Source organism: Lasiosphaeria miniovina (assembly GCF_030549165.1).
Source record: "Lasiosphaeria miniovina strain SMH2392-1A chromosome Unknown B0T26scaffold_6, whole genome shotgun sequence".
Taxonomy (NCBI): Eukaryota; Fungi; Ascomycota; class Sordariomycetes; order Sordariales; family Lasiosphaeriaceae; genus Lasiosphaeria; species Lasiosphaeria miniovina.
In genome coordinates, this window is record NW_026848225.1 from 2,884,151 (window position 1) to 2,911,322 (window position 27,172).

The 27,172-nt window shown below is 54.3% G+C and overlaps 7 protein-coding genes across 7 annotated transcripts; 4 read left to right on the forward strand and 3 right to left on the reverse strand.

Moving 5' to 3' along the window:
• Positions 1-1,523: 1,523 nt before the first annotated feature.
• On the forward strand, positions 1,524-6,167 carry B0T26DRAFT_754979 (ABC-2 type transporter-domain-containing protein; the record flags this gene model as incomplete). The annotated part of the gene is made up of 3 exons (XM_060445886.1): positions 1,524-3,654; positions 3,722-6,054; positions 6,138-6,167. The coding sequence occupies 3 exons, from the start codon at positions 1,524-1,526 to the stop codon at positions 6,165-6,167; spliced, it is 4,494 nt and encodes a 1,497-aa protein (XP_060293138.1).
• A 774-nt stretch (positions 6,168-6,941) lies between these two features.
• On the reverse strand, positions 6,942-7,895 carry B0T26DRAFT_754980 (uncharacterized protein; the record flags this gene model as incomplete). The annotated part of the gene is made up of 2 exons (XM_060445887.1): positions 6,942-7,704; positions 7,819-7,895. 2 exons carry the CDS (start codon positions 7,893-7,895, stop codon positions 6,942-6,944), a joined length of 840 nt encoding a protein of 279 aa, XP_060293139.1.
• A 662-nt stretch (positions 7,896-8,557) lies between these two features.
• On the reverse strand, positions 8,558-9,450 carry B0T26DRAFT_860972 (uncharacterized protein). The gene is made up of 2 exons (XM_060447741.1): positions 9,026-9,450; positions 8,558-8,949 (listed from the first exon to the last, which is right to left on the reverse strand). The coding sequence occupies exons 1-2, from the start codon at positions 9,167-9,169 to the stop codon at positions 8,851-8,853; spliced, it is 243 nt and encodes an 80-aa protein (XP_060293140.1). The 5' UTR covers positions 9,170-9,450; the 3' UTR covers positions 8,558-8,850.
• Positions 9,451-9,891: 441 nt separating this feature from the next.
• B0T26DRAFT_426449 (uncharacterized protein) lies at positions 9,892-11,681 on the forward strand. The gene is made up of 2 exons (XM_060434925.1): positions 9,892-10,318; positions 10,387-11,681. The coding sequence occupies exons 1-2, from the start codon at positions 9,998-10,000 to the stop codon at positions 11,371-11,373; spliced, it is 1,308 nt and encodes a 435-aa protein (XP_060293141.1). The 5' UTR covers positions 9,892-9,997; the 3' UTR covers positions 11,374-11,681.
• A 7,854-nt stretch (positions 11,682-19,535) lies between these two features.
• On the forward strand, positions 19,536-21,188 carry B0T26DRAFT_610624 (uncharacterized protein; the record flags this gene model as incomplete). Its single annotated transcript, XM_060435894.1, has 1 exon — positions 19,536-21,188. A coding segment is annotated over one exon (1,653 nt), but the record flags the coding sequence as incomplete, so codon positions are not given.
• A 1,689-nt stretch (positions 21,189-22,877) lies between these two features.
• On the forward strand, positions 22,878-23,247 carry B0T26DRAFT_723253 (uncharacterized protein; the record flags this gene model as incomplete). The annotated part of the gene is made up of 1 exon (XM_060442619.1): positions 22,878-23,247. A coding segment is annotated over one exon (204 nt), but the record flags the coding sequence as incomplete, so codon positions are not given.
• Positions 23,248-26,336: 3,089 nt separating this feature from the next.
• B0T26DRAFT_679204 (uncharacterized protein) lies at positions 26,337-26,831 on the reverse strand (the record flags this gene model as incomplete). The annotated part of the gene is made up of 2 exons (XM_060440323.1): positions 26,337-26,739; positions 26,785-26,831. 2 exons carry the CDS (start codon positions 26,829-26,831, stop codon positions 26,337-26,339), a joined length of 450 nt encoding a protein of 149 aa, XP_060293144.1.
• Positions 26,832-27,172: the final 341 nt, after the last annotated feature.

The following is a 27,172-nucleotide window of genomic DNA, read 5'->3' on the forward strand; positions in this document are numbered from 1 at the left end:
GCATACAATATTCTGTAATATGAAGTATTACTAGTTATAATTACAACGACCGTTTCACCAAACGTAGTGGGCCTACACCATAGACTCGGATTGGCCAAGAATCCTGACAAGTTGACGCACGCACCATCTGAACCCCACATTGCCGGATGAGTCAACAACAGGTCCCCACTCCAACTTGCACGCCGAAATATTCTCCACGTACTGGCCAATTCCCACATGTCTTCACACCTTTCTTCGCGAGTTCCTCGAGGCTCTTTCCACACATAAATGAACTAACTACCCAGCCCGAGTGCCGAGCGAGCGAACGTGGTGATGGTAGGTTTCCGGTTTTTTCTCTAACAGGATCGTGTCACACTCCAAGAGAGCGGTGAAGGTCCTGCCTGCCGGCTTCAATTGTCCCCCATTTTCCCCATCTATCCCATCCCTAGATTCAGGACGCGCAGTCTATTGCTCTGCACCTAAAACCACCAGGGCGCGGCACGTTGATACATTAGAGCTGGGACTGGTTCTCGCATCCTTCTTCGGCACTAAGAGGCAGCCGAGGCTCTACTGTACCTTTTCCTTTTTTGCATGGCATTATGGCAGCACACAACCTCCCAAGGTTCAGAGAGCAAAATAACCCCTTCCCTGCGGCATGTGGAGATGGCGCCCGGTGTTGGATCACAGGAGGAGGAGAGGTGGTGGCGGTTGCGGCGGTTGGTGCGTATACGCTCTTACCCATCCGACCTTGGCACCGCTCCGATGGTTGCTGCATGGGTCCGGCATAGACTCCCGTTGTCATCTCGCCGCCTGACGGATAACAAAACCCCGTTTCCCGAACCCGGGGCTTGTCATTAGTGTGATTTCGCTTTCGGATTGGTAATACCGGAGCATTGGAACTCAAGGATTTCGGAGTTAGTCTATTACTACCGTTCGAGTGCCCAAGGTAGGCGAGGTAGGTTTGGGAGCTCATAACCAACCCGCCCATCCCATCCACACCCCAACCTAAAGTTAGTTTCCACGGGATTTTCTTGTTTGACACCAACTTTCTGCTTCGTCTCTTTTTTCTATTTCTCTGACCACTCCATTTGACTTTACTCTTTCGCCTCGCCCGCCGGGCTCTGGGCTTAACGAGACTTCTAGATCTCCCTACCTCCAGGAGACCAAACAGGAGACCGAATGGTTTTGGTCTCTTGCCCGTGTCCCGCGTGTCTGTCTGTCTCTCTTGCTCGCTCTTAACTCTAGCACCGCCGCTAGCTTTGTTTTGTCACGGCAGTTGGGGATCCCCTCTGACCCCTCATTTCCTCATCACGTTTTATCGTGAGTGTTATTTGCCAGGGCAGCCCACCGTTATCTACCTACCTTAGTTACACTCAATCCCAGCTTTATCCTGCTCGCGTCTAGACACCAAAACTCCCTCTTTTATCATCCGTGGAATGAGTCGCCGGCCTGTGTGTTCGAGAAGCAGCCCCGACCCCCAAGCCTGAAGTCGACGATAGATAGACACCTCTCTCGTGTCTATTTTGCAAAACCCGATGTCCGCCATGGATGTAAAAGGTTCCGAGAAGATGGACACCGATAAGGAGGTACTAGGTGGCGTTGACGCCGGTAAACATGCCGAGGAAAAGGGGCTTGGTGAGGGAACCGACAGGCCCTCACGCTCTCAGTCATCCGACTCTTCTAGGACCCAGAATGCCGAGGAGCTTCGCGAAGAGGCTAGACGCAACAACCCGAAAGGCATGACAAACCTATCAACAGGTATCTCGGTTGAGCAGGCCGAGGCCGATTTCGCACAACTACGGCGGGAGCTGTCGGGCATGTCGCGTGCCAGTCGCACCCAGAGCCAAGGGAAGGCCGGCGATGTCGAAGTTGGCCAAGCCCTCAGCGCGGCAGCTTCATCCGGGGGCCAGAGCGAGCAGTTCGACCTCGAATCTGCCCTTCGCGGCGATCTGGACGCCGAACGGGAAGCTGGCATCCGGCCCAAACACGTTGGTGTTTACTGGGACGGCTTGACAATAACCGGCATCAGCGGCCATACAAACTTTGTCAAAACGTTTCCTGATGCCTTTGTCGACTTTTTCGACGTCATCACACCCCTGAAAAAAATGCTCGGTCTCGGCAAAAAGGGAGTCGATAGAGATCTCTTGAACAACTTTAGGGGCGTCTGCAAGCCGGGCGAGATGGTTCTCGTGCTCGGCAAGCCTGGATCTGGGTGTACGACTTTTCTGAGGAGCATTGCGAACCAGCGTTTTGGGTACAGCAGCGTATCTGGCGAGGTGCTCTATGGCCCCTTTACCGCTAACGAGTTTACGCAGTACCGTGGGGAGGCTGTCTACAATGGCGAGGACGATCTTCATCATGCGACTCTTTCTGTGGAGCAGACGCTTGGTTTTGCCCTCGATGTCAAAATGCCCGGGAAGCTCCCGGCCGGCATCGGCAAGCAGCAATTCAAGGAAAAGGTTATCGGCATGCTCCTCAAAATGTTCAACATTGAGCACACCCGGCACACGGTTGTCGGTGGGCCCTTTGTCCGCGGTATTTCTGGCGGCGAGAGGAAGCGCGTCTCCATCGCCGAGATGCTGGTCACGAATGCGTGTATCTTGTCTTGGGATAACAGCACTCGTGGCCTGGACGCCTCAACCGCCCTAGATTTCGTCAAGTCGCTTCGGGTTCAAACCAATCTCTACAAAACCAGCACCTTTGTCTCGCTCTACCAGGCCTCCGAGAATATTTATAAGTTGTTCGACAAAGTGTTGGTCATTGACGAGGGTAGACAGGTCTACTTCGGACCAGCTTCCGAGGCAAGGGCTTACTTCGAGGGGCTGGGATTTCTCCCGCGTCCTCGCATGACCACGCCAGACTATGTCACCGGCTGCACCGACGAGTTTGAACGCGAATATCTAGAGGGATATTCTGCCGGGAACGCCCCACACAGTCCGGCCACATTGGAGGCTGCCTTCAACGAGTCCAAGGTCGCCAAGGTGTTGGAACAGGATATGGCTGGCTACAAGAAATCCCTCGGCGAGGATATGGGCAAGTACGAAGACTTCCGAATCGCTGTCCGCGAACAGAAGCGCCGCGGTACTCCAAAGAAATCCGTCTACTCAGTCGGGTTTCACCAACAAATCTGGGCCCTGATGAAGCGCCAATTTTTGCTCAAGATGCAGGACCGCCTTGGTCTTGCCCTCTCTTGGCTTCGAAGTATTGTAATTGCCATCGTCTTTGGCACACTCTACTTAAACCTCGGCAGAACATCTGCGAGCGCCTTCGCCAAGGGCGGTCTCATGTTCGGCTCGTTGCTGTTCAACGCCTTCCAGGCCTTCTCCGAGCTTGCGGGCACTATGACGGGTCGTCCAATCGTGAACAAGCACAAAGCATACGCCTTTCACAGACCCTCAGCCCTCTGGATTGCACAAATCTTCGTCGACCAGGCCTTTTCTGCGTCGCAGATCCTTATATTCTCCATCATCGTCTACTTCATGACCAACTTGTTCCGAGAGGCTGGGGCCTTTTTCATTTTTGTTCTGATGGTGCTGTCAGGAAATATTGCGATGACTTTGTTTTTCCGCATCATTGGTTGCATGAGCCCGGATTTTGACTATGCCATCAAGTTTGCTATCGTCTCCATCACTTTCTTCATCACTACATCTGGATACATAATCCAGTACCAGTCAGGTCTGTGCGGCGTCGCTGTCCTGGTTCACCGGATCTGATGAATGAGTATTTGCTAACAATACAACAGAAAAGGTTTGGCTGCGATGGATCTACTACATCAACGTGCTAGGCCTTGCCTTCAGTTCAATGATGGACAACGAGTTCTCGAGGGTCAACATGACGTGCACCGCTGATTCTCTGGTGCCTGCCGGCCCTGGATACGATGATATCAACCACCAAATATGCACGCTTCCTGGCTCCACGGCAGGGACGCTCGAGGTCTCGGGAACCGCATACATCGAGCAAGGCTTTTCGTACGACCCGAAGGACATGTGGCGAAACTGGGGCATCATCATATCAATCATCATCTTCTTCCTCATCATGAATGTCGTTTTGGGCGAAATTGTCAAATTCGGCATGGGAGGCAACATGGCCGCCGTATGCCAGCGTCCCAACGACGAGCGGAAGAAGCTCAACGCGGACCTACTCGAGAAGCGGAACCAGCGACGCGAGACGCGCAAGAATGATAGCAGCTCGGAGCTCTTAATTTCTTCGCAAAGCATTCTTACATGGGAGAATCTCTGCTACGAGGTGCCTGTTCCAGGTGGAACGCGGCAGCTCCTCGACCACATCTTTGGATACGTCAAGCCCGGCCAGCTCACGGCTCTCATGGGTGCTTCGGGTGCAGGCAAAACTACCCTTCTCGATGTTCTTGCGGCGCGGAAGAATATTGGAGTCATCAGCGGCGACATTCTCGTTGACGGCATCAAGCCCAATATGGAGTTTCAGCGTAGCACATCCTATGCAGAACAGCTTGACGTCCATGATCCCTCACAGACTGTTCGCGAGGCCCTCCGGTTCTCCGCCGATCTGCGGCAATCTTTTGACACGCCACGCGGGGAGAAATACGCCTATGTTGAAGAGATTATTGCTTTGTTGGAAATGGAAACGTTTGCCGATGCCGTTATTGGCTCGCCCGAGACAGGCTTGACTGTTGAGCAGAGAAAGCGGGTTACTATTGGCGTCGAGCTAGCCGCCCGGCCTCAGTTACTCCTGTTTCTCGATGAGCCAACTTCGGGTCTCGATTCTCAAAGCGCTTTTAACATTGTTCGGTTTCTTAAAAAGCTGGCGGCAGCAGGCCAGGCAATTCTCTGCACCATTCACCAACCGAACGCCGCCCTATTCGAGAATTTTGACCGGCTACTGCTGCTCAAGTCGGGCGGACGCTGTGTCTATTTTGGAGACATTGGCAGGGACGCGGCAATTCTGGGAGATTATCTCTCGCGGCATGGCGCAGTCCCCCAGGACACCGACAATGTTGCCGAGTTCATGCTCCAAGTCATTGGGGCGGGAAGTGCTCCTCGCGTTGGCGACCGCGACTGGGCCGATATCTGGGCCGACAGTCCCGAGCTAGCGAATGTCAAGGATGCAATTTTGCAGATGAAGGAATCGCGCAAGACGGAAGGGCTGCAGGAGAGTCGCGACCTCGAGAAGGAATTTGCCTCGCCGCTCATGCATCAATTCAAGGTAGTCTTCAGGCGAGCCAACGTGGCCCACTGGCGGACACCCAACTATCTCTTCACGCGGGTATTCACCCATGTCGTCGTCGCTACCCTCACGGGCCTGACGTTCCTCAATCTCGATGATTCACGGCAGTCCCTTCAGTACAGAATCTTCGTTACATTTCAGGTGACAGTCTTGCCAGCACTGGTTGTTTCGCAAACCGAGTTCATGTTCCATTTCAAGCGGGCGCTCTTCTTCCGCGAGCAGTCATCAAAGATGTACAGCAGTTTGGTCTTTGGTCTTAACATGATACTCGTCGAGATGCCCTACAGCCTCCTGTGCGCCACCGGGTATTTTCTCCCACTGTACTACATTACCGGACTTCAACACGAGGCATCGCGTGCCGGCTACCAGTTCCTGATGGTGCTCCTCACCGAGCTCTTCTCCGTCACCATGGGCCAGGCGCTCGCCGCTCTTACACCTTCGCTCTTCATCTCATCCCAGTTCGACCCCTTCATCATAATCACGCTGGTCATCTTCTGCGGCGTGACTATCCCCAAGCCCCAGATACCAAAGTTCTGGCGTGTCTGGCTCCACGAACTCGATCCCTTCACCCGCTTGATCGGCGGAATGGTTGTCACTGCTCTTCACGACCTGCCCGTCGTCTGCACGCCCGCCGAGCTCAATGCCTTCTCGGCGCCTGCCGGCCAGTCCTGCGGCGAGTACATGCAGCCCTTCTTTAACCGCGGCGGCTCCGGATACCTGGTCGACAACTCTACCAGTTCCTGCGAGTACTGCGCCTACAAGGTCGGCGACCAGTTCTACGAGCCCATTGGCCTGGACTTTGGCAACAGGTGGCGAGATCTTGGCATTTTCCTTGCCTTTGTCGGCAGCAACTTGACGATTGTGATTCTAGCGGTATGTTATCCCGAGATTTCTCAAAGCCAATGGTCTTCTACTTGTTCTTCTCTGGCTAAGTGCTAACTAATATCGTGATGTAGACTCGTTTCCTGAACTACAACAAGCGTTGAGTGAAAATTACAGGAACTCCGGGCAGTATAGACTGGAAAATACTATTTTATTAAAATGGTGATGTTCAATCGATAGCTACTCGGTGCTGCGCTGGGGCGATGTGCGGAAGATGATGGATTAGGGCAGGTAATCCTGAGTTATGTAACATTTGGAACCATACATGGCCGAGGTGGAATTAAAAGAGATACGAAAAACAAAAGAAGTATACGAGAATTTGTCCATGACAAACACCTAGATAGGTAATTAGCAGCCCTCAGGGGGTCAATACTATACTAACATTGCGCCGTTCTATTCTACACTTGAATGCAGAGGGTCAGGATCACCGCATCATCAGAATACGCGCGCAAGCAATATGAAGGGGACCAAAAATTGCAAAAGTATTGTCTACATGGGCTAAACTAAAAGGCCCAACCTCGGCGTCCATGACTTCTCCCCCAAACCGGACGGTAAAGTCATGATTCCATCTTCATGCCGAAGAGCGAGCGCAGAAAAACGCAGCTCGTGTTACAGCGCAAAGCAAACGCGCAGGCAAAGTTTTTAGAGGGTAAATGGAATAAAAAGCAATAAAAAGACCAATTTCCTCTTTCCCCATGCTACTCGTGTACAAAAAGAAAAGAAAACGAGGGCCTTGAGGAGCGAACCTTAACCCCCCCCCCTCAGCGTGATTGTCCAGCGTGATCGTAAAATCATTCCGGTTTCATGATCGGATTAACAGCCCACTGATTGCTTTGCTCTGCTTCCCCCACTCGTTGCCGGGACATGCCGAAGAGAGTTTAGACCTTGGGCAGCTGGGTGGGCGCGCCGAACCCAGAGGGCGCGATCGGCTGCTGTGCCGACTCGGTGGCAGCGGCATCGGCAGGGGCAGCGCCGGAAGCAGCGGAGCCGTCGGGGGACGCGGGCTTCTCCTTGCCAAAGACGCGCTCAAGGCCGGCGGCCTTGTAGGCGCTGCCGCCGGCCTCCTGCTTCTTGAGGTCGGCGAGGCGCTTGGCCTCGTTGTGAATGTCGGCAACCTGGCGGGTGCCGGCCGTGTAGAAGTCGACGATGCGTTTGCCTGTGGGCGTGTGGGCCGCCTTCTCAAAGTAGGACCCCAGGCCCGTCAGCAGTGAGTTGGCGCGCGTCGTGATGCCGTAGCCCTGGTCGGCGGCGCGCGCCCGGTCTGTGGCGTGGTACTTGGAGTCGAGGTTCTGCAGCGTGCCGAGGAACTTCTGCGACACGCCGTGCTTCTCGTCGAGCGAGATGGCTGTCTGCAGGCCTGTGTCCGCCACTAGGTACCCGTGCGCTAGGTACTCGGCCAAGATGCGCGTGCGCGGCTTCTCTTCCTGCGTGAGCTCGTCCGTGTCGCGGTCCGCGTTGTCCTTGGAAGCCGATGACGTCTCGTCCTCGCCGTCCTCGCTCCCCGACACGTGGATCTCCTGGTCGCCCAGCTTGGTGTTGTTGAGCAACAGCGCCGTCTTGGCCGCCGTCGGCTTCTCAAATGTCACCGTCGCGCTCTTGCTGCCGCCCTCGCTTGTCACGTCTAGGCTGGTGATCTTGCCACTGGACGGAGAGAAAGAAAGGTTAGTATGCATTGGCCCGGGTTGGACATGATGAGGGGTTGATAGGATTGCAATCCCTGCAGAAATGACGTCGCGAACCATCAGGGGTGCTTACCAGAAGCTAAAGAAGTCCTTAACCTCCTTATCGTCAGTCTGCGCCGCGATGTTCTTAACGTAGACGGTTGTAGCCATGGTGACGGCTGTGCTGTGGTTCGTTGAGGGTTCTGATGTGTTCGTTGATGTGGTTGGATTGCAGGTTGTGGAATGGCTGTGCGGGGAAATGTAGGTATAATGTGAAAATGAAGTAGGTCCGAGGAAGAAAGCTTGGGGAGGATAATGCTTTATAAAGGCCTCGTCAGTTAACTTTCCAAATGATGCTTCGGTGTTCTCTAAGCTGCCGCGTGGTTTATTTGGGACCAAGGTCGGAACGAAGATCAGGTGCAAGCGCAGGCAGGGGGTAAAGGGAGGGGGAGGGGCAACACCTAAAAGGCATGCCGTCATCTTCTTGCTGCGGGGCAGCCGAGCTGTGGCTGTGCAGACTGCACTTTCCTCGGCCCTGGAGACAGCCAAGAACGGTGGGACGTTTCCGCTTTCCAACGCCAGCTGAAGAAGGCGCGTCATCGAATGTGGCGCTCTCAACGCAGCCAAGGCCCTGGACCCTTCCATCAAACTGCCATCAGGTGTGTCGTGCATGGATGCATGTGAAAGCTCTCCTGTGGTGATGTCGTGATGGCCCGCTTAATTCGTTCGCAAGTCAACATGTCCCGCTAAAATCGTATGACCACCTAAAGAGACCTGTTTGCAAATTGCTTAAATGTATAAAGTACATGCAAGATAAAGTACAAGTATGCAACCCGTAATGCCACGTTGTGCCCTTTGCATTTTGCACATGCGAAGGTTATTAAACACTTTATTCGTTTATTTATTTTGTTGTGTAATGACGCATGTGCATCCCCTCTCGAGGCACTGAAGAGAGTGTGGTGTCACCTCCCCGTGATAACCGTGATCCTGCTATTGTACGTACATACAAGGGGCCGACTCGCTGTCTGCAAGTACCTGTGAGTCGATTCCCAGCGAAAGGCCAAATCCCAAAACGCCAATGTCAATGCCGCAAATATTCGTTTCCGTGAACGCGCTCTGCGCTGTTCTAGTTCTTCTTCTCCGTCTTGTCATTCTTGAACGACGATTTCGAAAACTTCTCCGTCACAATTTCATCCAGGGGGCCCTTTGGGTTCGAGGAAAGACTCTAAGTGGCGTGTTAGTTGAGTTAGGCGACAGCCAATCGACACCTAGGCGATGTGTGGTGTGGGTTGTTGTTTCACCTCGAGGCCCGTCTTGTTCGACTGCTCGTTGCTAGCCTTGTTGTCGGCATTCCCAGAACCCTCCTGGCCGGACCATCCCGGAACATCGTGCAATTGCTTGCCCGAAACCCGCTCAGGGGGAGGGGACTCTCCGCGCTCAGGCATTGTGAATAGGTATAGGTATCGGGTTTGTGCGGATGAAGAGCTGGTTAAGCGGTGTAACTGTGAGGTTTAGATTGCTGGCTTAAAGGTTCGGTTTGTCGCTCAGAGAAGTCTTCGTAAATCAAGAGGGGTCTTGCGTGGGAATAGATCGAGGTTAAATACCAAAGACCTGGTAGTGTACAGTAGGTAATTAAGAGCTATTTGGCCTCTGCCGTCCTTTCACCAATTCCGTCATCATCGGGATCGCTGCATGCCATTACATCATGGCCCACCAAACAGTGCACAGGTCCGGCGGCGAGTTGGATGCAGGTGGCCCTGTTGCCCTCAGGAGGTCCCCCACCAGCTGTGCCGCACGTGCCTGTCTCCCCACCCCACCGCGGACTCGCAGCCTTGCATTGGCGGGCTGGAGGCTGAAGTTTAGCGTTGCGGCCGTCGAAGGGGCGCCCCTGCCAGTGTCGAGCTTCCTCCGCACCATCTCCAAATCACTGGACAAGACTCGACGGCAATCGTTCAAGGGGGTCGCATTAACGGCCATATTACCATGTCAGTGCCCTTGTTTGTTTTGGACGCGAGCCGTCGCTGCAACGCCAACCCAGACAGCACGAACCCGTCAGATTGAAAGCAGCGAGCCCGCACGACTGATTGCCACCAGCCGACACCCTCCAGCTGCAACCCCTCCGTCCGTCCGTCAATCCAACGACGCTCGTCGGCTTCTCGCCCGCACAACCCAGCACAACCCGACCCGACCCGACCTCTCCGCAGCCATCGACGGCAGCATTGATAACAGCACCGACGGCACAGGCACTTAGCACTCGGTGTGGCGACGGCACCATGCCCGACCTCAACTCGGTCCCGGCATCACCTCACGTCCTCGCTCCAGCGCCTCGCCGGGCGTCTTCGCAGCAGATGCCTCCCCCGCCCGTGCCCGCTTCGCCATCGTTGAACATCCTCCCTTCGAACCAGAGCGCCGTTAACAATGCCGCCGGGTCGCCCCCCCTCCCGTCTCCGCACTTCCTGGGCCCTAGCGTCTTGTCGCCAGCCGCCATGGGCGACAACACCGGCGTCGGGCCGGGTCCCGGCCCCATTAGGCACCCGCGTCCCTTGACTGCTGCCGACCTCCATCTCCAGCTCGAGAAGGAACAAGAGGCCGTGGTACGTTATCCTATATTAATCGCGAGTGGTAGCTAGCAGTCGCTGATCGTGTCTTGTGGCTTGTCTAGGTCAACCGCCTGAGCCGCGAGCTCACCATCCTCCGCGCCGCTCACAACGCCTCGGTTGTCTCCAACACATCATCGACGTCTGCGAGCGCTTCGGGCACCGAGTCTACCCAGGTTGTGGAAGTGCCTGCAGCTGGCCCCGGGCTATCCCACCATAGAGCTGGCCGACACCACCGCACTTCGTCGAATGCAAGTGCACGCAGCGTCACGGCCAACATTGGCTCTGTGTCCACCACCTCCATGGCTGGCATCTCCTCGCCCGCGCCGGTGCGCCCCAGTCAGCCCCCAGCTTTGGGAGGCATCAGTCTCAGCCGCCAGAACAGCAGCGCCTCACGTCGAAGCCGGGCAGGCTCGCCGTCTCCCGCTCCACATCCCTACTCGGCGCACGCGAGTCAGAACCCGACGCCCTCTCACTCGCAGCCCCACAGCTACACACAGTCAAGTCTCAACGACCCTGCAATGGTCAACTACTTCGCGCAGCGACTGCCAGCTCACCCCAGCAACATCTCTGTCTCGGCGGTCGCCACCCCAGGCTCTGCTGCTAGCGAGCTGTCCCCTGGGATTCTCCCCGCGACGACACGCTACGAGGAGACAGCTTATTACCGCGCCGAGTTGGAGAATGTCAAGCGGGAGAACGAGGCGCTCAAGCGGCGGGTGCGCGATCTCGAGCGTACAATACGTGACCGTCGTCCCAGCGACGCGAGCCGAGCCAGCCAGCCAGCCCCCCTGTCTGCAAGGTCACGGAGCGACAGCGCCAGCACTACGGCCAGCGCCGGAGCCAGCGTTGCCGCCAGCACTACGGGCGTCGGCGGAGTAAGCATTGCTGCGCAGCGAGAGGGCCGGGAGCGGCCGCGCGTGGTTAGCATGCTGAGCACGGCCAGTAGCGTCGGCGTCGGCGTTCCCGAAGATGAAGTCAGGGTCGGCGAAAGCGCCGCCAGCGCCGGGCTCGGGGATCGCAGCCATGACGGCCAACCGCCGTCTCACGGCTAGCCTAGATTTGCCTATTGGACAAGAATTTCCCGAAGATTGGTTAGGTCGGACGCCATTCTTGAAGTATCCGGCCGTGCGGTAGAATTGGAGTTCATTCAGGAATAGCACACCGCGACAAGACTTGGGCAAGTTATTATTTTCCCCTAGGAGAAAAAGGGGCGAAATCTTGGAGTTTTGATCACTTCTTTCACTCCTTTTCCTTTTCTCTTTTTTTTCTTTGTAACCCCTTCTTTCAGTCCAGCCTGCTAGCCAACCCACTTGCGGTAACCTTTTTCCCAAAACAGATCGGGGGTTTTAGCCTTGGTATGCAGGGCGTTTACGGATTTCGCAGGTTCTCGGACAGGGACAGTGGTTTAACCCCCCGCTCAGTTGTTATTATTATTTTTACCCTTTGGTGGTAGTACACTGTACCCGCCTGCCTACCTTTGGTGTTCACAGACAGACGAGAGAGAGAGGAAAACTCGGGAAAAATGACATTTGCTTTGACTGCGACAGTCTCGCCCGTGCCTCGTCGTTTCTAGCGGGTTAATTACAGTGCCCATTTTTGCCTTGTCATTTATGGGTAAACACTGTTGTCAAGTCGCAAAGAAGAACTTATTGCCCACCGCCTTGTCCGTCATGAAACCACGGGTCCCGATTCACATATACGACGATTCATACCCCAAACCCGAATAAAAGACAGCAAGGAAATTATTGCCCGCAAGTGCCGCGTAGCCAAATCTTGGACCTCCTCCTGTTCAATTACATGAATTAATACCACGTCACATCCCATTTTACTTCTGTGGTAGATCTAACTGTGGAAGTCCCTCCTTGAGCAGACGAAACGAAAGATAAATACCACGCCACGGGACTCAGTCTGGTCACTCTCAACACGATAGCCCAACGAAGTGCGCCCTTACGCGTTTTTATCTTGGAGCGATAATTGAGAGGGTCTGAGGAGGAGTGAAGAAGCAGTAGAAGTGGTTATAAGATGTAGCTTTCTGGATAGGTTTCGGAGCGGACAGGCTAGGGGGGATAGAGAGTATGGTAGCACGGGGGGATTTGCAAGGCATCATTCAACTAGAAGTCAGTGGCGACTGGAGTGAAAGTGATGTCAATGCAGTAAGTGAGCAAGGAAGGATGTAGTAGGCCGTCATGGGGAAAAATTTCAGTGTGATTTGTTGCAGGGGCAGGTGGCCGTCTTCGGGGCAGATGGGTGGAATGGAGGAAGATTAGGACAAAATTCTGGGGGCTACAAGCGGACGGGCCGAAAGTGAAGTTGATTGCTCAGAGTGTTTGGGATATTGGGGGCTGTGTGTATGTGCCGTGGTGTGAAAAAGAGGGCCCCTGTTCGAACATTCACAGAATGGAGCGGAATGGGAAGAGAGAATTGGGACTGTGGTGTTTACTGTTATCGATGTCTCCGCTGTCGAGAGAGTCCGAACATGAGGGTGTGTTTGGGGGCGGTGAGAATAGAGAGTGCGGCTGTGCGTGAAGGGGATGGGATTCTGAGTGGTTGGATGTTGGTAATTAGTGAAGATGGGAGAAACTAGATGAGAAGGGAGTGAAAGTGGAGATATTAATGGAGTGGCTGGTGTCGATATGGAGGGGAAAGGGTAAATATGGAGAGGTTGATATGAGTCTAAAGGTGAAGAGATAGACGGGGTTGTGACGATAAATAGTGAAAATGGAGAGACGAAGTTGTCAGACATTTTGACCTCACATTGAGATTAGTTGTATTACGACAACTCGGTATCTCGGCATCTTGGCGCGGCCGACAATGGTGGCACAGAGGTGTGGTTTGTTGAAAGTCGTGCTGGCCAAGGGCCCAAGGGGGAAAAGAAGGAGGTGTTCCGCCGATGGTCTCATGTATTTGGGCGGCTAAGCTTGGTCGAGATGTGATCCAGGGCGGCCGTGTCTCGCCACCACACCTACGTGGTTCGGGCGGTGATTGGTGAAGCATCGTGATGGTTGGTGGTAGTTCATGGATCCCGTCGGCGTGGCCCCTCTATTTTCGCTGTTAGATGAGTGAATGGGGCAATTCCTCCCAAAGAATCAAAAACTCACTTCTCTTCGCGTTCGTGTCTCAGCTGGAATTTCCACGTTTTCGAGCATGGGCTTTCATGCACGATTGGTATGAGATGAGCTGCTGCCAGCATTGTCCAACAGCGTTCTTCTTAGCGCAGACGGTGAAGGAATCTCACTCATGCCATAACGCCTGATGGTGTCAGGCGACGGCGGGTGGGAAGGATCCAAGAGGCATGAAAGAGCGAATCCGCGTATTGGTCATTCATTTTGGAAGTTTGGAACCAATTCGAACACGGTCTTTGCTTCATGAATAGATATATCACTCACTGCTGTATCAGATTTGATTCAATGAAACATAGAGCCAAAGGGCAGCATGACCCAACGTCCGGCGTTTCACGGCGTCAACGGCACGGGCTGCCGTTTGCTCAACAGTCCAGAGTGCCATTGAGGTCTGAGTACCAGTTCTAAAGGGTCGTGTTCAAGTGTTAGGAGTGCTTTGTTGGTTGTATGACAGGTTTGGACAAAACGGCTGAATTGATTAAGGGGGGCCTCTCGCTGGCGTCGCGGTGTCGCGGGGGCGGTGTTGGCGTTGGGTGACATTGGTCGCTTTGATACATTCACTGTGTGTGTTGCATGCACCCAAGACCGCCAACCTACCTGCTCGGCGCTTGAATTCCACTGGACCACCAGGCTTTGCATATCCAAGTTTAGAAGGTTCCAGGTTTGCTGTGCCTGGGGCCGGCTTTTTATCCTGCCCAAGTTATTTTCAAGTGTTTGAGGTGACTGCATGAAGCATCCCAAGCAAGTGTTGGTCGGCCGCCGCCGGCAGGACACCGCGAGAGCTCAAAAGAGCTGCCAACTGACGCGACTCCTGATTGCGGCGCTATGATCATGTCGTCCCGGACGACTGGGCTGTTGCCGTGAGGCTTGCGGTTGAAACAGCGACGCCGCTCTCAGGGCCTCATCACTCAACCTCCGGCCGCGGGAAAGACTCGATATTCGAAAGAGACCAGTTCCGTCTCTAGGAACTCGCAAATACGGTGAAGATCATAGTCAGTATTTCCTGTGTCACGTAATGGTCCAGTGTTGTTGACCATGACAACATCACAACTGAGCACAGTCGTGTCCTCGTCTGGCAAGGCACTGATGAGCATCTCTTCGAGTACATAACACCTCAAAGAGCCGCTCAACAAGAGGCTCTGATCTAGCATCAAACCACACTCTCTTAACACCTTGTCCTTGTCTTGAATCATCTACTTGCTCGAATCTCTCGCAAACAAATAACCAACTCATCCCCAGCAACCAGCCTTCCACTTCAGCTCCGACCCCCCTTGACAAACAGAATGCAGAAAGGCTCGGGGCAAAACCCGGCTCCGTCGAAGCCCAACCCCAAGCCCCAGCTGGAGCGGCCCACGCCGAGACCCCCAACTCCCAACAGGAGGTAAATCTGCACATTCACAAGCAACTGCAGGTACTGCAGGGCCAAAGTTGACCCAAGACAACCTGCAGCGGTGCCAGCGGTGGTGCTCTTATTGTCAGGGGACCTGAGTGGTGAAAGGATGAGGTACTTCTGTTTGAGCGAACTCGGGCGGGTTACGAGCTGGACTGGTAGCCTCCCGATGTTTGGGGATTTAATGACTTTGGATAGACACCCGTTTTGCGTGGCGGGCTAACCCCACAACCATTCTTAGATAGGCATTTATAGACAGGAACAGCAAGGTGGGTACTGGTTGCAAAGGTTTGGACGGATCACTGGATGGATGATTTGGACGATAATCACCTGTGGTAGTCCATGTAGATACACCTTTGCTTGGTTCAATTTTACATCCCCCTTTTCCTCACCAATCTCATGATTTGAACGTTGGATGTGTGTTGTGAAAGTTCGAAGTATTAGCCGCCAGTCTGAATCAATCGTGGAGGCTCAAGAGGTCAGGTAGTGTGACCCATCAAGACTCGCATCCCATGGAACTAGACTGTCCAACCACTGCCTCGTGTAACCAACCACCCGAGTCTATCTATTCATGCATGTTTCTGATTTCTGTGATAGCATGTCTTCATCTTGACGGTATGGGCCTGAGAACCGTATATTCAAGAGTTCTGAATCAGTCTGAACAGTATTCGATGAAAATTGTATCTGATACCTTATGATGGAACTGCAAAGTGTCGGCAAATAGCTAGGTAGGTAATTAGATACCTCTACGAGTACCCAGCTCTGTGGGTTCGAATTTAAAAAGAAAGGAAAAGAAGGAAGCAAAATTAAATCCGAAGTAAAGCTTCCCGGATGCCTCGCTCCTTCAACTAACTGGTGTTCGACTTTGGCGGCGACCTATTTTGGAATGTTGATTACTGCTTGACCCACCATCGTCCAAGGTACGCTGGTGATGATGAGGCTCGAGAATTGACGCTGCATCCCGTTTGAAGTCGTAAGAACCCAGAGTGCGGCCATGCATGTTGCCACCGTCAAACTCTCAACCCACTATGTTGTATCGCCTAATGATATAAAAGTTCCAATTGCTGCAGGTGGGTGGGATAGTCACCAGGTATGGATATCGGTGCACCGTTGCCAACCAGAACAAAGACATGATGTTGTGCGACTTGATGTGGTCTCACTCGAAACCCCAAAGTACCTCAGAATCCTAAAGTACAGTACATTTGACACTGATTAAGCGACGTTGAAAAATAGGGCTGGTTTGGGTCTGGAAACTCGGTACCCGTCAAGCGGAAGAGAGGAACCGACCGGGCCATTATGTCTGACTGAGCATGCAATGTGATTCATGTGTTCTTCTGACTCAAAAAAGAAGCAAAAGAAACCGGTGGCTTGCTGTGCCGCCGAAATCATCCAATAATTTCCAGCAAACACAAATAAGCGGAACCGAATTGGTCTGAGATGGCGGATGGCCATTACATACCTATTCACCGCTGCTGCCGGAGGTGTCGGAAGTATTACTCAGAATAACCACGACACTCAAGCGGTGTCAGGGCAAGGCAGGGTGTTTGTTGCGCCGGCTATTTTCGTCGTTAAAAGATCGCTTGCGCGCATGTCTAAGACATACATACAGAAACATGCCCTAGGGACGTTTCTATTGTTACCGTGTCAGCGCTCGTGGGAAACCCGGGCCAAGGAAATTCGTGCATGGTCCATGATTAACCACGGAGGGGGCACGGGCGGGTGTGGTCTCGTGGCAGCGTCGCGGCGAGACTGTGCGAGGCTGGACACGCTGGGCTTGCGCTTGGCTGGCTTGTTGGTCCGCCCCGGCACATCCCGCCAAACCACATGGACGCGGTCTAGTGCGGGTCTGAGGCGCAACTGTAGTGACCTGCACGATGGTGAAACGCTGCCATCAGTACCGCGTCCAATAATTGGCTGCTGCGTCTAGCCTTCTGTTTTATTTTCCATGTCAGACGGCGCAGAGAGAAGGCCAGAGAAAAAGAAGAAGAATCGGTGATCCGAACGGTGCTGGTGCAATTTCGCCTGCGTCTCTTGCATCCACCCTTGCAACAGCAGGAAAGCAAGCCCGCCTGAAGCAGAAAACAGGACTCGGCGTGTCATAGCCGAATGTCATATAGTTCCTTCCAAGTTCGGTTTGATGTCGGCGGGAAAAGGCGGAGACACTGGTCACTTGGGAAAGATGGAGTGCAGGGCTGCCACTCGGACCCACCCAGTTCTCAACAAGCGTGACAGCTTTGGAGCAGGGTCGACCGCTGCTGGCGTAGGCTCGAGGCGGGGTAGCTCCAGCACGAATTTAGCACCGCTCCAGCACGTTTCCCGTAACGTTAGCCGAGGGCCTCGGGTGGCCCTGGATTGGTGGGGGAAAGATCTAGCAATGGCAAAAACCGAAGGAGGGTGGATGGGAGCTCAAAGCACCGACATGGCCCCGCGCGTTGACGGTCTAAAGACCTGGGTATTCTCGTCGTGTGCAGTAAATATTCCGTGCACCCGTACAGAACGGCCGTCTCTGTCCTAAGTACCGAGCCGTCGTCTTTGACAACCTAACACCTGGGCAGCCCTAAACCCGTTTGAGCCTAGCACAAAGTGGTGGACAGGTTCAAGCCCCGTGGCGTTGGTTGAGGCAAAAAGTCAAAACCTTGATCCTGACTTTCATCGGGCCTTTTCCGATAGTCGCTCAAGTCTAACTCTATTCTCCAAGAGTTACGTTTTTCTCGTGGTCTGGCCAATTCGAGGAAGAAGCCTGATCCCATGCGCAAACATTCCAATGGTCTTGTGCATTTTGTTAGCTACCCCATGGCCATGAAGGCCAGTTTTGCGGCCGGACCCCCGAGACCCCCGTGGCACCCAGCAGCAGCAAGGAATAGGGGAAGTGCGTCAATGCTGACCGGTCCCAGGCTCCCAAAGTTTCGAGACGCCGGAATCAGCACGTTCCCCGACACTCGGTGTTCGAAGGGAGATAGACAAAAGCCAAGAGCCAAGAGTCAAAAGGCCGAGTTGGAAGGGGACAGGCAATGATGCTGAGAAGAAAGTTGAGGAAAGGAGAGAGCTGTCGATACTCGGTAGAGAAGAGAAAAGAGAAATTACGAGAAAGAAAGGGCGAGGCATCACGCCAACTCTATCTGGTGGACCGTTGAAGCGGCGCGAGCAGTGTATTCTAGTGCAACTGCGTAGCTGCAAGAGCGAAGGCACTAGGCTTGTTCAAAACGCGAATCTCCAACGGCACATAACGGGAGCCCCATCTCTCCAGGTGTCAATTAGCTGGTGTTGGGGAAGATCTTGAGGGGATATTGCCAAGCGGCAAAATGCGGGTCATCGCCGGGGGGCTGGGCAAGGGTGTGTGGAGGGTGCGGGGGGAGCGACATGGCCCAAAGGAGGAGTCGCGGCTGGGGCGTTGTCCACTTCAACCCACCAGCGCCACAGGATTATTGGCTCTGGCCCAGCTCTAGCCTGAAATTCCCAAATTGAAGAGACATGGAGAGAGAGGGCCAAGGCACATCAGCTCGAGCTTCTGCGTTGCAAATACCACTTGGTTCATACAAAGATGGAGCTCGCCTGCGTTCCCGACCCAGACGTGCTAACGCTCCCCGCGTCCGCGTCTGCGTCTGCGTCTGCGTCCGCGTTCCGGGAAACCAGCAACTCAGGCCGAATCCATGCGATGCTCTGCCGTGCACGGATGGCCATGTACTAGTACTGTACAATACGGATACCACCACGCTCGCCGAATCTCTGTTGTACATACGTGTATGCCCTTGCTTGCCCTGACATCCATGTCATGCCATGCTGCCAGGCCAGGCCATGCCGTGCGACTGCAACCCGGAACAAGTCCCCAAACTCCAGCTGCCCTCCAGTACTCCCCGAATCGCAACAACTCCACTCCAAGGATAGCCAGGACTGCGACTACGGCTGTGCGCTGTACGACGGCCATACCTAGACCTAGACCTGCGACTGCGACGACGGCAGCAACTCTCTTCCTGCCCTCGCCCTACCCGCAATACTTCCTAGGTGCCCCAGGTGCTTCGGGTCTTTGCAGTGCTCGTTAACACAACCTAGGCAGGGCGATAAGCATTCGTCGTCACCTCTCCTCGCTACTTCCTCACCCCAACGTGGAATTCGTCCCTCGTCTGGTTTCCTCCATACATTCCGCATCCACAACATTCACATCCATCGGCTGCCGTCCCTCCTAGTGCCTGCCGCCTGCCGCCTCCGCCTAGTGCCTCCCTGCCTCCCCGCGTTCCGCGTGCTACCTCCCGCCACCCGTGTCCTGCCGTCGATCTGATCGTCACCTCCCCACTGCATACATACACTCGGTACTCAGTACCGCCCACTCCTCCTTCACATCCAAATTCGGCGACGCTCAGACAAGACTAAGCTACTAGGCACGATGCCCCGAATGGAGGCAATGGTCTTCACGGGCGACGACGACGTTGACGATGTTGACGACGTGACGTATGACCCCTCTTCTTCGCACCCTAACTCCCGCCCCCTCCTCTCTCAGTTCAGGTCCGCCTCCAGGGCAGTCCGCTCGAGGATTGGCACAGTTCTCAAAAAGAGGGCTACGCGGCTGACAATGAGAGCTCGCTCGTTCAGAAATGGCATGCAATACCTACGCACGGAAGCATCTAGCATCTACTCGCAGGCGTCGGCTATTTCGCTGATCGAGGAGCGGCCGGCTGAGCGACAGAAAAATGTAGTCCGGAGGTACTCCCCGCCCCCGCCTGTATCCTCATGGTCTTCTCAAGATGCCGACTTCTACCGCGTCCCTCCCCTTGACATCGGCAGAGAGCGCCTGCTACCTACTCCTGCGCAGCGCCCTTCATCCAAAGGAGAGTATCTAACCCGCCAGGAAACGCGCGGCTCAGAGCGCCGGCCATCCGCAGCATCAGGAGGCGGATACAGCCTCTACCCTCCGACCAAGCCTCTTCCAGCCATTCCGAAGCTGCCCATGCGGACCACGCGGCGCACATCTTCTCAGGCCTCCTTTGACGCTGCCGCCGAGGCAACCTCCCCATCCTCTGTCCGGACCTCAAGGACAGGTTCGACTCTGGACCGTGGGTCTGGATCTATTGGCTCTTCACCGCTGACTACTGCGGCCCCGGCCTTCCCACCGCCGGAAATTCCCAGCCAGATACGTACCAGACCCGAGCCCCAGCATGCCGCATCTCCCATTGACATGGCAGCTTGGAAGGTCCTTCCTGGCCCCAAGAACGAAAAGGCTGTCAAGGACCCCTCCGTCTACTGGGTAGACGTCTCCAGCTCGTCGGCCACGCTTGCCGCCAAACACGGCAATAACATGATCAAGGTCTGGTCTGTTGGGAGCGGCGAAGTCCAGGCGGCCATCAAGATCTCATGCTACACGACAGCCCAGCCCCGGTCCCGTGAGTATTTCGTGCGCAGCCACGCCATTCTCTCCGAGTCATCTACCATGATAGCAATCGCAACGGGCTTCGGCGACACGGTCGAGATCTGGGATTGGTCCAAGAAGAAGAAGCTGCAGAGCATTAGCCACGCCGATCGCTGGGCCGCTGTCCGCTGGAACGTTTACGACGCTGGCTGGACGCCGCTAGTTGTGTACCGGGGCGAAGAGGACACTATTGACCTCTACGCTACATCAAACAGCCGTAAGCCGCTGAAGAAGCTGCGCACCATCGAGCTGAACAAGGCCGGCCTGCCCGTCTTGCCAAAGTACCCCGAGCTAGCTTTTTCGTCGACCGGCCCCTTGCTTGTTGCCGCATCCGGACCCAGGCCCCCGCGCCTGGGCCACCCGCCGCCGGAGCGCGAGACGATCCTGGTCGCTTGGCAGATCCATAACGACGCTGCCGAGGCTCCAAGCGTCCCGTACAAGGTAGTAACCCCCTGGCAGCACATGGAACTCGACACGGCGCTGCCCAACGACATTGCCACGTACGGCAGCGTAGCCGTGTCCATCTGGATTCCCGCTAGTTATCGGGCTATCCCCGTGCCCGCCGCCCGTGGTGGCCAGGGCTACAACCTAGCGCCCGTGCCGGTGCCGTTCCGCTACGTCCTTATCTGGGACTTCTCGGCCTCGTCGACCCGCACATTCCGCATCCCGAACTGCATCTCGTGCGTGTCGCCAGACTGCCGCTACGTCGCCTACTGCGACGCCCGCGGCACCAACACTGGCGCTCGCGGTCTCATTGTTCTCCTCGATGCCATGTCCGGCAAGCAGCTGTGGTGCTGGCCCGACCCGGACGCTACAGCCAACGACAGCGGGCCCCAGCCGGGCTTCGAGCAGTTTGAGCACCTCAACCGTGTCATTGACCTGTCCTTTTCCGCCGACAGCGGCTTCCTGTTCGTCGGAGATTCCGAGGGCTGCATCGGCGTCTACGAGGTCCGCGAGCGCGAGGGCCAGTGGCCCGGCGTCCAGCTCCATGCCCGCTGAGCGAAGATTATATATTGTGATCATGACGATAACCGGTGAGTATATACTGCCCGCGATCAGTCGAGGAGAGAGTGGGCAGGCGGCGATTTTTCATCGAAGAGATCCATGCCATTTCTCGGTGTCGATCTACTCGTCAAAACTGGAGAAAAGATTATTCTTAGTTCTTTCCGCACGGCACGTCTTGGGTTTCTTTCTTCCTGTTTCTCCCTCTCTCTATATTTGTCTATGGGGGATGCGAGAGGAAATAGCTGGGTACTACCCGACTCAGTGTCGACGTGAACTTGAGTTTTGCTTTTTTTGCCTTCTGTCTGGTGAGAGGTGGCCTGCGTGTTTTTTTTCTTTTTCGGTCTGCCTTCTTTGCACCTTTATAACCTTGTATGCTCTTCACCTCTTGCAAAATACCCGAGCCTCCTTTCATCCAGTTTCATTTCATTCTGTTTTTTTTTATCGAGGGGAGGAAGTCGGAAGGAGAGAGAAAAGGGTGTTTCAGGAGAAAGGCTTGGGTTGCGCGATGCGATTCGATGGTGGGGAAAAGTTTGGACAAGGGAGTCTACAAAACACAAAACAAACGATACATGGATGGAAAACGTCTGGCGGTTTCTTTTTCTTTTTTTTCTTTTTTTCCAGCACAAGGTCTTAGATCGTCTCCTATACATACATTATGGCGTGCCAGGCATGGCGTGGGCGTGGAGTAGCTTCATAGGTGCCTCACGCATGGCCTTGCCTTTCGATCGGAAACGCTTATTTGGTACGCTTAGTACTGAAAAAAGTGTTTCTAATTCCAATGCCGTGACTTCTAATATTCTCGTCTCGGCTTCGTCTAGTATATTCTTGTGACTAACGATCGAGGGACCCGCGGCGCCGTGGTAGAATGAATACTCAATCCGTTAATTACTCATACAATTCTCTATAATCAAGGCTGTCGCTGCCGCTAACTGCGTGTATTAATTAGAGCCTAGCTCTAGAAAGGTTACGATAACTATAGATGTCGAGGCTAATTATCCGCGTGGTTCTGAAACTCGTAGCCAGCGTGCCTACCCCAAAACGAAATAGTTGTCATTGAATCAATCGGCTTTCGAACTACTCAATCCATCCCCTTACACCCCCGTATCTACCGCTAAGCTTTTCATACTGTCACAGTCGCCAGCATCGGCTGAATGTCGTTAATGATGCGGTTTATCTGTATATGATGTTGGTGGTTAGTGAATTGGTGGTTGCTTTAGTTGAGGAGGTCGCAGCTCCAGCTGCGCACTAGCAATGATGGATATGGATGGAAGAGTAATTAAACCCAACTACCGCTATGTGCGTGTGTGTGCGTGGGAGAAAAAAAGACTCACAAGCATGTCATCCTCGTCCGGAAGCATCTCGGCGAGCTCGAAATCGAACGGGTCGGGGCTGGTCTCGCGGGGCGTGATGTGGTCGGTGGCGGCCGGGCTGCTCGGGCCAGCCTCGGTGGCGCTGCCTTCTCTTTCTCCTCCTCCTCCTCCTCCTCTCTCTGGTTCGCTGTGCAGCAGATGGCTGGGCGCGGACAGCGACGGGCTGGGTGCATGTCTTCTGGCAGGGCCGAGATCGGATTTCTTGTGGCCGCCGGCAGCTCGCGGCGGGCTCGTGATGCTGGTAGCTCTCGATGGGCTCATGATGCCGGTAGCTCTCGACGGGCTCGTGGTGCCGGTAGCTCTCGACGGGCTCGTGGTGCCGTTGCTCCCGGGGGCCCTGCGCGCAGAGGCGCGGTTGCTCCTGGACGTCGTCTTTTTAGAGGCAGGTGCTGGCTTCACCCTGTGCGAGGCTTGTGTGATGTTGTTGCTCTGCTCGACCCATAAATCGGTGACTTCGTCGCCCCAGACTGGTTCCACGGAGAAAATTTAGCCAGCGCGGTCTAATGTTGTCCGTTTTGCTTAAGATGTGAAAATACGGAGAGGGGAGAGGGGTGGTTGGGATTTAGGACAAGAAGAGGAGAGTAGAGAAAAGTGTGAGCCGCTCACCGCGATAGCCAAACTTCCTGACAATCTCGTCGGACGAGTAGATCCCGGACACGTCGACATCGTGGCACTTATGCCGCCCGACTGGCTCCCGGAAGTGGCTGAAGGCTCGGTTGTACTTGAGCGGGTGATCCGTAAACTTATAATCGATGGAGCTCCGGTGCTGATCGCTGTCGCACCGGACAATGAACCATCCGTTCCCGACGTTGGGCCACTGGAAGATGAAGTCTTGGCCCTCGACCTCTCGGCACCAGATGGAGCCCTTCTCCGTCTGCGGCGGCGGCCGTGGTTGCTCTCGTCAGTGAAGTCCCGTGCCAATGTGATGATCAACAGAACCGTGGTAGACCGGGAGGTGTAGTTCTGATGAGAATGGATGAATAGGGGGTGGCTCACCAGCTGTTCGTCCTCGTCCATGGCAGTGTTTGAGCGAGGTGTCTCGTTGGTAGTGCTGGCTTCGTGGCTTTGCCTGGCCCTCTTTCGGGATCGGGGGGATAGGTTAGATGTATCGAGCCTGCTGGTAGGTCGATGCAAGGTCTAATTTGAGCACCATGAAGTCAACTAAATGCCTCAAGAATAACTAGGTATGACAATGTGTGAGGTGAGCAAAGTGACGTGACATACTGCCGCAGATTTTGTAACCGATGTTCGTTCATGACGGCGACCTTCATGAGCTGGAAGTTTCGGCTTTGTAGTTTTGCCATCACGGACTGATTGTGTGGGCTCGGGCTTTATAAACAATCCATCGACGGTTGAGGTGCTTAGTTGTCGAGTCGACGACTCACTATCGCTCGGGTCGCTCGCTATCTCGATGGGAGTGATGGCTGGAGGCACCGAGCTGCTTGGCGGTGCTGGGGCGTACTTGCGCTGCAGATGTCTGAGGACGGGCCTGGCGAGCCTTCCAATCAGGGTCTCTTTGTCGGGGAGGATGTCGGCGGGCTGGAACTCTTCGACGTTGGCCGTTATCGTCTCGGCAATTGTGGCCAGCCGGTCCGAGTATTTTATTATCTCTTGTTCGATGGAGCTGATGATGGAATTCTTAGAGTCTTTTATGTGATTATTAATGAGAGACTCTAGGTGTCTTTGTGTCGTCCGTCGGAACTCGTTTTGGTATGCTGTCCGACTGTTCTTCAGGAAATTCGTTAGGTCCGGGTCCTCCATGGTGGGCCAGAGACTGCCGAGTGTCCTCGCGTGTCGAATAAATGTTGGTAAGTATGGTGTAGAAAAAGCGTGGGGAGAACGAAAAGGAGAAGGCGTAGGAGAAAGAAAATAAACGGGTCTAATTAGTGGAGGGGGAGCCGGGGACTCCATGGTCCTTATCCTAACCGCGACACCCGACTTTGCTCTTTCCTTTCCTCCTCTTTCCCTTTTCTTCCCATTCAGCAATTATGCGCCATGTTTAAGACTAGGACTTTTACAGCGAATAGTTTCATTCTAGCCAATCAATTTTGTTCAGCGGCTGCTCTTCAGCCCTTCCCCAAACCCCCCCTCACTCAACCAACCCAAATCAAGAAAATGTGCATGCGCATTTCGAGGCCTCCCCCTTGCGAGGTTGCTTCTAGGCTGCCAACGGCATCCTTATTACACTGGGCAGAAGAGACTCGCGAGGCAGCAACAGCCCTTGACAAGTTGACCCCATATTCTTAGCTGACTAGGGCCTAAAAAATGCACAGGTGCACACTATCAACGACTGCATGAATGCCCGGAGGCCGCCTCTCTTTCCGATAGGCTAGGCCCCAGCGCCCCTCGTTACGCGCACTGTCCGAGGCTCCGAGATTTGTTAGGGATTTCTGCCCCCGCAGTGTGGCTGGATAGTTAAGGTTGAGATTCGGGGACCGATTGTCGAGTTTGCAGAAAAATGCCCGCACTGTACCCGCTGCACGAGGCTGAGAATATCTCGTCGCCCCCATTTAGCTTTTTGCTCCAAATTTGCCCAAAGCTTATGCGGTGTCCAGGCCGGCTGAAACGATAGTTGGCTTTTGTGGACAGGGGACGAATCCTTTATCTGTGTTTGCGTTACGTTCCGAGCTGTAATCATTAGGCACGAGTACCTAAAAGTTGTCGTAAAATTGGGGCCGTCGCTTCGTTCATCAGTGGCTGCGAAGCTCATGCGAACTTGGGGTCTCTACCTTTCTCTCTATCAATCTTCTCGTGATTCGAATCTAATTGTCGCGGGTTATCCCATGTGGAATTTCGACGCTTAGGAGTGCGCGTCGACGGACCAACTCGGCGAACCTTTTCGTTTTAGCTATTCTAGGTACACTTGTTGCAAGTCAGTCGCGCAGGCCTGGTAGTCAACCACGAGAGCAGTGCAATTGCCAGGTGACTGGCCTTCTTCACTCGAAATTGCCAACTGGAGAGGAGAATTGATGCAGTCGAAAGGTGCCACGCCATACAGAAACAATGTAGAGGATCACAACAAGAAGAAGACGAAGAAGATGAGGAACAACGAGAGAATGGAGAGAAAAGAGAAATTTTAAAAAAAAAAACTGACTCCAATATACGAGGTAAATGCAAAAGTAACGTCCTAGGCGGCCTTGGTCTCTAGCCTTGAACGATTTCCGTGGTCTGATCCCACCCACCCCCCTGGACCAGACGATTCAAGGGTCGGTTGGTATAACAGTTTGTCGCCCACCGTCTCTCAGCCACCACGGCGCGTAGTTCCCCTGGCTACGGTCGTCGCCGTCGGGAGTATGTCGCTTACGACGCGGGTGATCTGTGGTTGGTTGCCCTAGGTCGGGGGTTAGCAGGATGTTGGTCGATCCACCCTTCTTGAGTGTGCAGCGCTGGTGAAACCAAGCATGTATGTATGTATAGGATGTGCGGAGAGGCCCGGCGCGGAGGGTTCGTGTTTATTGGAGAGACGGAAAGGGGGGCCGCTTCTCCAAGCGAGTTTAAGAAAGGAACTTGCCAGCTGTTCGTCTTTATCTACCCTAGCTCTCTTCCTAAGTCGGGGGGGCGAGCCACGAGCGCAGGGCTTAGTGACATTTCGATGCTCGGTCTAGCCAGGTCGCAAAGGTTTAGAAGTCAGTCAGATGCATCGGGACTCGGGGATAATTAGGTGTGAGGCAAGCATAGCGGCTTACTTGTGTGGAATACTACCATGTCCAGGTCCGTGGGCCGGCAGGACCTAGACATCCATCCCAGCCTCGCGGAGGTGTTGCACGGGCTCAGGGTTTATAAGGACACCGTCCAAGGCTGGGTTGGTTGGCTGCTGACTCGACAGTCCACTGCCGCTTGAGACGCCCGGTATGGCTGTACTTGTAGGAGCTGTTTCTGAAGGAACCGATGCACTTAAAGGGCCTGAGTCGTACTTGCGGTCTATATGTTCGTTCATACTTGCCGCGACTTCCTCCAGCAGGGTGTGCTTCAGGGCGTATTTCAGGGTCTTCTTGTCAGGTAATATCTCGGCGAAGCGGAGCTCTTCGACAGTGTCCGCCATTGTCTTAGCAACGGAAGCTAGCTGATCCAAGTACTGATCTACTCGGTCTCCCACCAACTGAATGAGGTCCTTTTTGAAGTCATTGTGGTATCTATGTATGGATTGAACACAGCATTGTTTTGTCGTAATTAGATACCTTTCCTTTTCTTCGACTAGGCGACTTGCCAGCTCTTGGTCCTCCATGGTTGGCCAGAGACTGCCAGGTTCCAGTTGTTTGCTGTTGTATCGCCTTGCGAAAGATATCGGAGGAGTCATGGGAGGAGAAGCGGGAGGAGAATGGGGGAGAGGAGACGATTTATACGGGGCCCAATAGGTAGGTTCGCGGGTCCCGCGAATTTAAATTTTCGCGGGCTCCGCGGATATTAGGTAAGCCTTCCATCCTAACTAGTTAATACGCACATGGATGTGCGTCTAGTGGAGGCCGAGCCCGGGGGCTCCCACTAGACGCACGGGTCTGTGCGCTTACGTAAGTGTGAAAGTCGCTGACATAATTCTAAAAATGCATCTAACGCGGCCCATTTTTG